The 12,348-nt window shown below is 33.6% G+C and overlaps 1 protein-coding gene across 6 annotated transcripts in view; it reads right to left on the reverse strand.

Moving 5' to 3' along the window:
• The window catches only part of MAP2K4 (mitogen-activated protein kinase kinase 4), a 174,847-nt gene that overhangs the window by 66,750 nt on the left and 95,749 nt on the right, over positions 1-12,348 (reverse strand). For all 6 annotated transcript variants that reach the window (XR_004233767.1, XM_031965528.1, XM_031965526.1 and 3 more), the window contains one exon: positions 358-532. Coding sequence is in view for 5 of the 6 variants with exons in the window: in XM_031965528.1 (XP_031821388.1) it covers positions 358-532 (175 nt within the window). In the remaining variant the exon portion in view is untranslated. The remainder of the gene's footprint in view (positions 1-357; positions 533-12,348) is intronic.

Here is a 12,348-nt window from a genome sequence, read left to right on the forward strand (position 1 = left end):
TTTGGTTCAGTGCAGTGCTAGCCTTCTCTCAATAAGTCACTATCATGGTCAATACCCACCCATGATAAGTGGCAATACCTTAAGTTTGACACATATTAAGAAATCCAACCAAAGTTGCATCATATATAAACATTTACACATGCAAGCAAATGTGACAAGGCACCTGTCATATATAAGCTCATCTAAGTCAAAATATTGCAAAACACCTTTGAGATAAGCAAGTTTGTTAGGTACTATATTTACAATAAATATATCCTTCCCTTAGAATATAACTACAATAGAAACAGCATTATTGCCCCATCAAATTTCACCAGCTAATGGATTAAAGTACCAAAAATAATTATGGGCATCACCTACTTTAACTGCCATTATTTGCCCACTTGGTTTGTGGACCATTTTGTTGACAGAACCATAAGCTCCTCGTCCAATTTCTCCAAGGTCTTTCAAGTCCTCTGCAGTGAAATCCCAGTGCTGTTCAGGGGAGATCTTCAGTTTTCCTGATGATTCAATGCTGTGTGTTCTCAGTCTCTCTCTGTTAAAATATTGGGAAGCAATTTTTCCACATTTTAAATAAGTTTTAACTTTTTCTTTTTGGTAGCACTGAATAAATGTGTGGGAAGGATTGGGTTTCTCAAAAACTACTATAACATTCTGACCTCCAGGTTTTAAAAATGTGAATAAATTTTAAAAGACCTGTATTTATATTTACTTGTTGTTAACTGTCATGTCTCCTCTACCCAAGGACACAAAATTCTATTTCCGCTTCTGATAAAATTAATTCTGCAAGCTAGTTTGCACTTCAATTACAGAGTTATTTTCTAACTTAACAAAGCTAAATCATCAAATACCTACAAGGATTTTCTGATCTGCAGAATCTCAGGAGATGGAAAATCTTCCTTGAGAGAGCATTATTACCCTGCTATATAACCCTAGAGGTTCCATTTAATGCCAATAAGAATGCACAAAATTCCCAAGAATATGTAGAACCAACTGGCCTTACCAAACTATCATTTACAAGTGTCATATCTCTTTTTTATCAATTAATGAAGAGAATACATATAGAATGTGAGCAAGTGGCAGGCAAAAAAATAAGCAACAGGAGAGAGCCCTGTCACTGCAATTTCTCATTAAGGGAAAAAAGCTGACTAGAAAATTCTAACTTAGAAATCAAGGGTAAATACAATTTTAAAAAGTGAACAATGAAAACTATGTATTGGTAGAAAGAAAAAATTCATGAAAAATAATATAATTATATGCACAAAAACATCCTCCTTTACCAAGTCAGTAGAACAACTTTTATCAAAAACAAGGATACACTAATGGTCTTCTATCTAGTACTTAATGAAAGTTTCCTTTTTTCTTCAAAGTTTTAAGAATGTTACGGCAGCTAGGTGGTACAGTAGATAGAGCATCAGCTCTGAAGTCAAGTGGACTTGAGTTTAAATCTAATCTCCACACTTAATGTTTCCTAACTGTGTGACCCTGGGCAAGTCACTTAACCCCAACTGCCTCAGCAAAAAAAAAAAAAAAAAAAAAAAGTTTTAAGAATGTTTTTACCTTACTGAAGTCTTTCTTTTTTGGTCACTACTTTTATGTTCTTTGGACTTATAACTTTAAAAGTTTTGCTCTGGAGTCACATTCTAATATAATGACTATTTTGACTTATTATTAGTAAGTACTTGAATTGAAAGTTTTAAGCTTGAAAGGACAAAAAAAATAAAATAAAATAAAATAAATCAGTAAGTACAGCAACATTTTTAACTAGATCCCAATGACCATACATACCTTCTAGCACCTGGAACCCACAAAAAAATTCAAAAGTTACAATCAAAGGCTTATGGAGGCTTTATACACAGAAATTCAAACATCAACACTCAAAAACTGCATATGTGAAATGTGGAGACAAGAAGAAGAAACAAAACAAGACACTTTGAAAGCTTTTATTTTTTATCAATTACCATTATCAGGGGAAGATTCAAAAGGGCAGAAAATCTATAGGGCACAATTATTTCAGAAATAACTATGAAGAACAAACTCCACTTAATTTGTTATTACCTGCATTTCTCCCCGACCCTCCAAAAAAGTATTTTGTCTTTTTCCTTTGTCTTTCAACCTAATCTGAGGTAGGGTTTGGACCTAGGATTTTATTAGTCTAGGTAACTCTCAATGAGAAATGTCCTCTACTAATAAAGGTTGGCAACTTCTATGAAACTTCAGGTTTCAGTACTTGCCCAGGAACACACAACCAACATGAATCAGAAACAGAACTTAAAGGAGCCAGGTCTGCTGGCTTCCAGGCATAATAAACCATTCCTTTGAGCTCAGAGATTCTGTGATTCTGAAATTTTACCTTGTATTTCATGGCTAATGAGCCTATATTACACACTAAATTTCTTCCTACTTCAAAGTGACAGAGAAACCACTTTCAGAGGCAGCATGGCATAATGGAAAGAGAGGTGACTTATGTCTTTCTTCCAGTCACTGACAAAAATGTTAAACACAAGTTTCAGGATATATTATACCATTACTAAATGATCTTTATATGCATAGCACATATGCTGTATCTGGTCATTCAATCAGTTCACAAATACATGTAAATATACTTAAGCCTTTCCATCTTGTCTACAAAAGTGGAATATGTAAATTGATCCAACACTTTGCCAGACTTGGCAAACTTACCACAACAGAATTTCCTTTACTTTAGCAATCAAAAAATGAAATCTGGTTAGCATGGCCTGTTCCTAACCTTAGCTCCCTTTCATTTATTTAGGGATAGAAGGACACTTAGGGGATCATCTAAATACAACAACCTTCTTTAAATAAGACTAAAGTCCAGAGAAGAATTGTTAAGGGACAGGTCGATTCTCTGAGAAGCCTCCACAGGCTATAATATCTGAAGGAGTTGCAAGGCAGCCTTTGCTGACACAGGTGCTGCAGACTGGGAATGAGATAAATTGGAGGTCAGACAACACAACTGCCTCTCAGTCAAAGAGGTCAGAGAAAAGCAACTGCCTCTCAGTCTCCTTATATCATCCTCTCACAAGAGGCAATCCATTCTGGGTTGAAGCTCCAGCAGCCACTGTCAGGTGGCTCCCGTGTATTCCAACAGTTCTCCTGTGTATTCCAACAAAAAATTGCCCCAAGATCATATGCATTACCACAGTCACAAAAATAGCCAAACTAAGGTTTCAAATCCAAGTCCCACAACTAGAAATCCAATGCTTTTTCTGCTATGCCACAGTGCTTTTGAACAATTTATTGTAAATACTAAAAATAATTCTTTCACTTTATTGTCAATTATCATCCAGCAGCTTTCTTAACCTTCTAAAATCCTCTTTGCAACATAACTCAGTAAGTCATTTTTTAATTGACTTTAGTTTTTTTCACAAATCTATGATCACCAAACAACAAACAATTACAAAGCATATGCTATGTATAGTTGCTGTGCTCAGCACAAGGGGTGCAAAGGTAAAAGTGAAACAGGGTGGCTACCTGGAAGAGAAGGCATTAATAGCTAGTGTTAAAGAGTATAGTGTAGGCTTAAGAGGAGGGGCAATCAGTGAAGAAAACAGAAAACGAATGGATGTATGAGAAGGACAAAGTAGGACAATATAGTCACACTGCTAGAGTGTGTAGAGGATATGGAAGGACCAGAGTGAGACTACTAGAATATGTTTAAGTACATACACATGTATACACACACACACACACTCTCCAAAAGATTATCCTAAGGGCAGTGTGGCATGGTGAAAAGAGAACTGGCCTCACAGTCACAGAACTTCAAAATGTTCCATATCAGGTGACCCAAAATTGTAACTCAGGAGAGATTCTGTGGCAGGTTATGAAATTCTGGAAGTCATGGGCACAGAGCCAATTAAAATCAAGAGTAGGTGAGGCCACATAATGAAAGTATATGAAGAAAAATGTTCCCAGGACGGCATCTGGAGTGGTGTTCTTAACATTATATTTATAGAACCATGCCACTTGTGTATTCATTCTCCATTAGCTGCTTTTACTTGTATCTTTTATAGAGTCTTTTCTTTTTTTTTCCTGGGAGTGGGATAATTTTTTAAAATTTAAGTTATTTATAGTGTCTTTAAATAACTCAAATTTTTCCTAATAATCAAAATTGTTTCTTTTTTTTTCTTCAGGATTTCATTCTGAAGAAAAGTCGAATCACTCCTGGATTTACTTCCCTAAAGTATTTTTGAACATGAGAGTTTACCTATTCTTTCTCAGAACTCTTTGAAATCTCCTCTCCTAAAATAAAAGGTTAGCTTTCCTCTCCTTTATCACAAATTCAAAGATGGAGTGATTACTTCCCACCAAGGCTTGCGTCTTAGCCAAACTAGTAACTAGATCCTCCTGAGAATCAGGTCCTGAAAAGGTTTCTCTGTCTTCTAAAGAATGAAACTATTACTTAAGCAAAGTACCAATTTTTTTAAATTAGCATCTCTGCTTTACAAGATAATATTCTATAATAAATTTGTCTACTTAATTGACATCAACATTACTACTCTATCTTGCTCTATTGCCAAACTTTTCAATTGTTTCTCAGTTTTATTTTATTCTCTAGGTCTACTTTTTCTGGTATAGTGTACTATCTTCCAATGATACAATTCAAAGCCATGTTCTAATCAAGTGTCTCATTTCTATTAAGTCTCAATGATAACTGTGAGATGAAATTTATTTCTCTGCATTAGTTCACCTTTCATTTTTGTTTTTGTTTTTTTAATACTGATCAGATATAAAAACATTTTTGCTGGCTCCTTTCTTGGATTTTGTTGTCCAAGAATAGTAGGTAATTATATTGCTATTCTTTTCTCAACATTATAGTTACTCTATTTGAAATAGATATTGGTAGAGATGTACAAGCAGCATTCCCAATTCTTTTTGGGGGTTAAAGCCATTTTGATTAGACTTATAAGACTTTAGGTAAACATCATCCTTATTTCTTATTCCATTAATTTTTAGTAAATGATCTGACCTTATAAAACCTATAGATTCAGACAATCATTCCTTAGAGGACAAGCAGCTGCTTCTTTTCCAAAGAGTTCAACTAACTTACTTCTTTTTGTTTTGGGGGGATGGGGACAGGAGCTCTGTCATTTAGTTTTGTCTATTAATTCATCTTTTCTCTCTTTTTCCTTTATGTGATATTCTTCCATTCTCCAAACTCCTAAATCAGTATTATTTTTTACCTATCTAGGTTCTTTTCTTTTGTTTTTGTACTGAATCCCTTTTTTTCCACTTTAAAATAGAAAATTACAGCAAAGTAGTCCTTCAGTTCTACTTACTTTTCTGTTTTATGAGGGAGATAAGTCTAAACTTTAAGCATAATGCCTTGGCAAAAACAAAGATAAACACTGCACATTCTATGTAGGTCATGGCAAAATTTCTCTATGTTCTCCATACTTTCTAAAGGGAAAATTCTTTGGTGTCTCCAAGATTTCTATAGAGCTCTATAAGCTCCCCTAATCTACTGACTTATCATGTCATTAATATCTTGACAGACAGACCCAACTTGATTTCTTTGGTCCTGATATAGCATTCTCAAATTTTCATCCTCCTTTTTGTGGCAATACTACTACTTCTTCTTCTCCTCGTCTTTTCTTCCTCCTTCAGTTCAAGTCTAGGGCCACAAAAATGTATATAGTAAGCACAAGCAGGCCTACTACACACAATATACACATACATTAAAAAGTAACTGAAGAAATGGAGTAAAGGATCAGAGAGATGCATGATCAAAAAAGAAGACAGTATGGACACATAGTAAGAGTGAGTACTAGCAGGTGAATAACTTGAGCAATTTCCTGGTGTCTTTCTACATCATGAGAAAGTCATAAAAGACTACATATCTTGGGTGGATACACTGAGATGAATTAATGGAAAGACAATGTCAAACAAGCTGGACTTTCATCGGTGGGTTTTGATCATCATCACTGGAGAGAAGATATAGAATGTTAAGAGTGCAGGTCTGTTTAAGTATTATGAGTTATTTGAAAAGTTTTTGTCTTCAAAAAATTTTTTAAAAATAAAGCTTTACATATTTTGGATAAAGAATATGCCACTTTAAAGGGATAAGAACTAAATTTAGCATTAAAACTTTTTTTGGAAAAGCATGAATTTTAACTAAATGATACACTGCTGAATTTTAATCCAAAACAAAATCGGTTTCAAAAACTTATGTCAAATCTTTTTATATAAAATACAGACTTCCTGGGCCCAGATACTGAGATTCTTTTCATTATATATAGATTTTTTCTTAACATAACATAAATATTTAGTATACACTAACCACGGATAGAGCTAATGACTCACATTAAACTCTGCTATCCTTAACAATATTATTTCCTTTTATATCAAGTTGTTAATTAGTCATACCAAGTATAACATGTTCCTTAAAATACTCAAATAAGCATATCACCTGCAATATGCTTTTGTCATAAGTTAATTGTCACAATCTTTCATCTCATTTTTCTGTGATGGAGATGAGTGAACTTTTTTCACTTTTCAGGAATTTTTCCAGATTTCTGTCTGTGCTGATATAAAACTAAGACCATGAAAACTGGTCAATCATTTCCTGGCAAATAAAGGGAGAAGAAATGTCAAATTTTATAGTCTTCGACTCAAAGATCACTGAAGACAGCAACTACAGTCATAAAATTTAAAAATGCTTGCTTTTTGGAAGAAAAATTATGGCAAAAAGAAACTAGAAACTGAATAGATGTCCCTCAATTGGAGAATGGATGAATAAATTATGGTATATGAGTGTTATGGAATATTATTGTTCTGTAAGAAATGTCCAGCAGGATGATTTCAGAGAGGCCTGGAGAGACCCATGAACTGATGGTAAGTAAAGTGAACAGAACCAGAAGATCATAGTACACTGCAACAAGATTATACGATGATAAATTCTGATGGACGTGGCTCTCTTCAACAATGAGATGATACAAACCAGTTCCAATTGTTCAGTGATGAAGAGAGCCATCTACACCCAGAGAGAGGACTGTGGGAACTGAAAGTGGTTCACAACATAGCATTTTCACTCTTTTTGTTGCCACTTGCTTCATTTTAGTTTGCTTAATTTTTTTTACTGGTTTGATTGATTTTTCTTGTGCAGCACAATAATTATATGCATACATTAGATTTAACATATATTTCTACCAAGTTTACCATATATTGGACTACTTTCCATTTAGGGGAAGGCATGGGGAAAGGGAGGAAAAATTGGAACACAAGGTTTTGCAAGAGCTAACGTTGAAGAATTGTCCATGCATATGTTTTGAAAAATAAAAAGCTTTAATTAAAAAAAAAAAAAGTTATGGCAAACCTGGATAGCATGCTAAAAAGCAGAAATATCACCCTACCAACAAAGGTCCATGTGGTCAAAGATACAGTTTTTCTAGGAGTAATGTACAGCTGTAAGATTTGGACTATAAGAAAAGCTGAGCACTGCAGAAATGAATTGTGGTGCTGGGGAAGGCTTTTGAGAGTACCTTGGACAACAAGGAGATCAAATCAGTCAATACTTGCAAAAATTAATTCAAAGTACTCACTGGAAAGACAAATAATGAAGGTGTAGGTGAAATACTTTGGACACATAATGAGTGTAGTTGAGGAAAAAGAGAAAAACCAATATTAAGTGACTTGCGCAAGGCCATACAGCTAAGAAGCATTTTGTCTGAAGTTGGATTTGAATTCAGGTTCTCCTGACTTCTATCCACTGCACCATCTAGGTGTTAATTATGCATACTCTTTGATTGAGAGATATCATTTGTTACATTACATTTGAGAGATATCATTTACATTTGATTGAGAGATATCATTTACATTTGTTTACATTTGTACATGTATTACATGTTACATTTATACGTTGTATAAACATTATATATAAACTAACAAATGTATAAATGTATAAACTATATGAACTATATAACTAGGATTTATTGGAAAAGATACTGATTTTGGAAAGAAGGGGACACCAGAGAACAAGATGGAAATGTCATAGAAATGACAATCATGAAGTTGGACAAACTTCAGGAGATTATGGAGGTCAGAACAGCCTAGTGTGTTATGATGTGCTAATTGGACAGTCAAGAGAGTAGAATCAGTGTATTTATTCAAATACAGTTGTCAATGGTCAACAGAGCATTATGTAACACTATTACTACTATTTATCTTGCAACTGCAAAACCTCAACCTGGTATTCAACATTTTCAAATTAGTAAAACAACTAGTATCACAACATCAAACCAGATCAAAAATTTTCCTTGCAAAATAGCAATTCTTGACTGGTACATTTAGAGTTCAACAAAGTATGAAGAAGAGTTGATGAAGGCTAAATGGACCAGCATACTATGAGGAAGCCATGGAGATCAAATTCAAGTATAAGAATAAGACAACTGCTAAATGGCTTTTGTTTCATTCTAATTACTGGCCATAAAATGCAATGTTCTTTGATTGTAGATCAGGGGATTTGTACCCACCTAAATATAATGGACTTGGCTTTTTTCAACAATGAGGTGATTCAAGGCAATTCCAATGGAGTTGTAATATAAAGAGCCATTCATAACCAGAGATGTCTACAAAGACTGAAATGTGGATCAAAACATAGGATTTTATCCTTTTGCTACTGCTGTTTGTGTGCTTGGTTTTTTCTTTTATTTTCTTTGTTTCCCCTTTTGGTCTTTCTTACCCAACATGGGAATATGGTTAGGAATCGCCCATGTTAAATCTATATTGGATTGCTTGCTATCTGAAAGGAGAGGGAAAGAGGAGAACAAAAATTTGGAACACAAGGCTTTGCAAAGGTAAGTATTGAAAACTATCTTTGCATGTATTAGGAAAAACTAAAAAGAAAAATTACTTTTCTTCAGAAAAAAAGAAAAGCACTATGCTTTGAGGAGCTAGTTAATTGTAAATTCAAACTTCAACAAGAAGAATGACTTCATTATTAGACAGACTTTTGCTGGGTCGTTCTGTATACTTTTACTACATCTAATATCAGTTCAAAGGACTAAAAACGTCAAAAATCATTTTGGAGATAACTATCAGAATGACTGGTTTTTGTAACTAAATTGCTTGATGAATTTGGCTTGATGACTACTTCTTCATGTAGAAATTTAAGAATTTACCAAATCAGTTTTAAAAGAGCAAGGTACATGATAATTTGGAAAATACAAGCAGTTTTAAAAATTCTATCATGAAATATCTGAAATACCTATTCATGAAATAATACCAAATTATATATCAATTGCCTTTAAGAAGTAACAATTAATATTGTACCCAGTATTAGCAAATCAACTATGATTGACTTAGCTCTCCTCAGTAATACAATGACCAAGACAATTCCAAAAATCTCAATGGAAAATGCTATTCACGCTCAGAGAAAGAACTCTTAGGAGTCTGTACGCACATTGAATATACTACTTTCCACCAACCCTGAAGTCAGGAGGATCTGAGTTCAAATCTGATCTTAGACACTTAACACTTCCTAGCTGTGTGACCTTGGGCAAATCACTTAATCCCAATTGCCTCAGATAAAACAAAAAAGAAATAACTACTTTCACATTTTAAAAAAATGTTTCTTCCTTTATGACACGATTAACATAGAAATGTTTTACATGACATAACCTATTTTACATGACATATCAGATGGTCTGCCATCTTGGGGGAGGGGGAATGGAGAAAAATTTGTAACTGAAAATATTAATAAAAAAATCTTTACATATAATTGGAAAAAATAAATTACTATTTAAAAAGTAACAGTTAAATGTAAGAACGATTTTATCATCAGAGAATATCAAAGGAATGAGGACTGAGAAAAGGTTATCAGATTTGTCAATTAAGAAATTATTGATGATTTTGCATAAAACACAAAGTTTAGAAGAGGTTGAAAGGAGAGAAAACTGAAGCAATGATAATAGACAGCTTTTTCAAAAACAAGATAGGAGCATACAAATACAGGGTGTTTCAAAAGTCTTAGTGAATAAAATGCTGGGCCTGATGTCAGAAAAAACCTAAGTAGAAATGTGGTCTCAAACATTTATATGACCCATAGTAGGTATTTATATAGATAAATGCTTATTCATATCCTCTTTTCCTCTGATATGGTTTTTGATAGCCCAGATTTCTCAGTTAGACAAACTAATGTTTATTATCTGGTAGACAGAAAGATTAAAAAAAAAAAGCATCCTCTACCCTTTGGAGACAAAGTATGCAAAAAATAACTGAATTCAAAGTATATGCAACATATTAAACATTTTTTTGCTTAACTGAAGTAAAACGTTCTCACAGAATTTGATATCAGCTACTATTAAAAAAAATTATATTCATTATTATTTCCTGAAAAATCTAACTCCATTGATTTAGTGAAAATCGTTGTTGGTAAAATGTCAGCCTACTTAGACTCTTTCATTGGTTCTCCTGTGTGACTAGAAAGATCACTTCATGGCACATTTGATAACATCAACTGAACTACCCACGATTGAGTATTAGCAAAAAGACTACTACTTATGGGCACAAGACTTAGACATAAAAAGTAACATCATCAACAAATTAAGAGCACAATTACCTTTCAGACCTAAGGATAGTAAAAGAGTTTATGAACAAAGGACAGATAGGATCACAGAAAATAAAATAGAAAATTCTAGAATTAATAAGACCATGAATATAAAATTACAAGGGAAACAGATAACAGGAGAATCTTTGTATTATGTATCTCTAATAAAGGTCTTATTTCCACAAAGAGAGATTTGAATTTGAATTATTAAACCAATTCAAAAATACAATAAAATCCATTCCTCAAAGGGTCAAATGATCAAACAAGAAGTTTTCTAAGGGAGAAATCCAAGCTATCAAAAACTATATAAAAGGAAAAGACAGGAATAAACATTTATATATCACCTACTATGTGCCAGCAACTATAATAAGAACCTTACAAAAGCTATTTCACTTGATCGTCACAACAATTCTATGAAGAGATAGTGTTGTCATTCTCATTTTGTAGTTGAGGAAAAAGAGAAAAACCAATATTAAGTGACTTGCGCAAGGCCATACAGCTAAGAAGCATTTTGTCTGAAGTTGGATTTGAATTCAGGTTCTCCTGACTTCTATCCACTGCACCATCTAGGTGTTAATTATGCATACTCTTTGATTGAGAGATATCATTTGTTACATTACATTTGAGAGATATCATTTACATTTGATTGAGAGATATCATTTACATTTGTTACATTTGTACATGTATTACATGTTACATTTATACATTGTATAAACATTATATATAAACTAACAAATGTATAAATGTATAAACTATATGAACTATATAAAAGTATAAACTAACAAATGTAATGTAAATTAAGAATTTACATTCTCTCCTAAGGAAAAAAAGATTCCTCTTCTCTCTCTCTCTCTCTCTCTCTCTCTCACACACTCACACACACACACACACACACACACACACACACAACTTTTATCTAAACTACCCTAGACAGGAGGCAGTCTGGTATAATTAGTATTTGTCCAACACTGTCTACTTCATTCCCTAGCCCCTTTATCCTTTAAAAATCTTTCCCTTCCAAGTCCCCAGCCTTAGATTACTACCAACACCTACTACCTTCACTCCTATTTACCTGTTGCTGAATAAAGTCAGGGAAAACCACAAAACTGGACAAACCGAGTGCACTACAAATTTATCTTATGTCATCTCAACTGGACCCTTACCGAAGCAAGGCAATTTTTTTATACACCCTTAATCTATTCACTAAGAACAGCTAGGTAGCACAATGAACTGAGTGCTGGGCCTGAAGTTTGGAAGACTCCCTTTCATGACTTCAAATCTGGAAACTGAGAAAATAGCTTCAATTCACTTAAAATATTGGGGCTATTAATACAGGGCATTCTCCTCTTCATCTCATATCATCTTCCTTTACTAGTATTTCACATTCAATCTCTTATATATGTACAAGTAATCCTGTTCCATCCTATTTTCCTCACCTCTACCTCTATACTCTCATAAATTTTCAGGGAGAGCCCTGCCTACATCCCAACTGTCTACAGACATCTATTACATTCTGTTATTCCCATCCTTGAAAAAAGTCTATTTGATTTATCCATTTATGCTAGCTATTGTCCTCTCTTTTCTCCCTTGTGACCATATTCCTTAAGAAAGCTGTATACAATGGATGCCTCCATGTTCTTTCTCCTCAATCTCCTAATTCTCTATAGTATGATTTCTTAGTCCTCAACTAAAATCTTACTTCTACAAAAAGCCTTTCCCAAAGCCTTAATTTTAGTGATACTTTGTTTGTATCAGAGAAACTTAGTAGATATATGATCTTAGGG

The sequence above is a fragment of the Sarcophilus harrisii genome, chromosome 4, assembly GCF_902635505.1.
Source record: "Sarcophilus harrisii chromosome 4, mSarHar1.11, whole genome shotgun sequence".
NCBI lineage: Eukaryota > Metazoa > Chordata > Mammalia > Dasyuromorphia > Dasyuridae > Sarcophilus > Sarcophilus harrisii.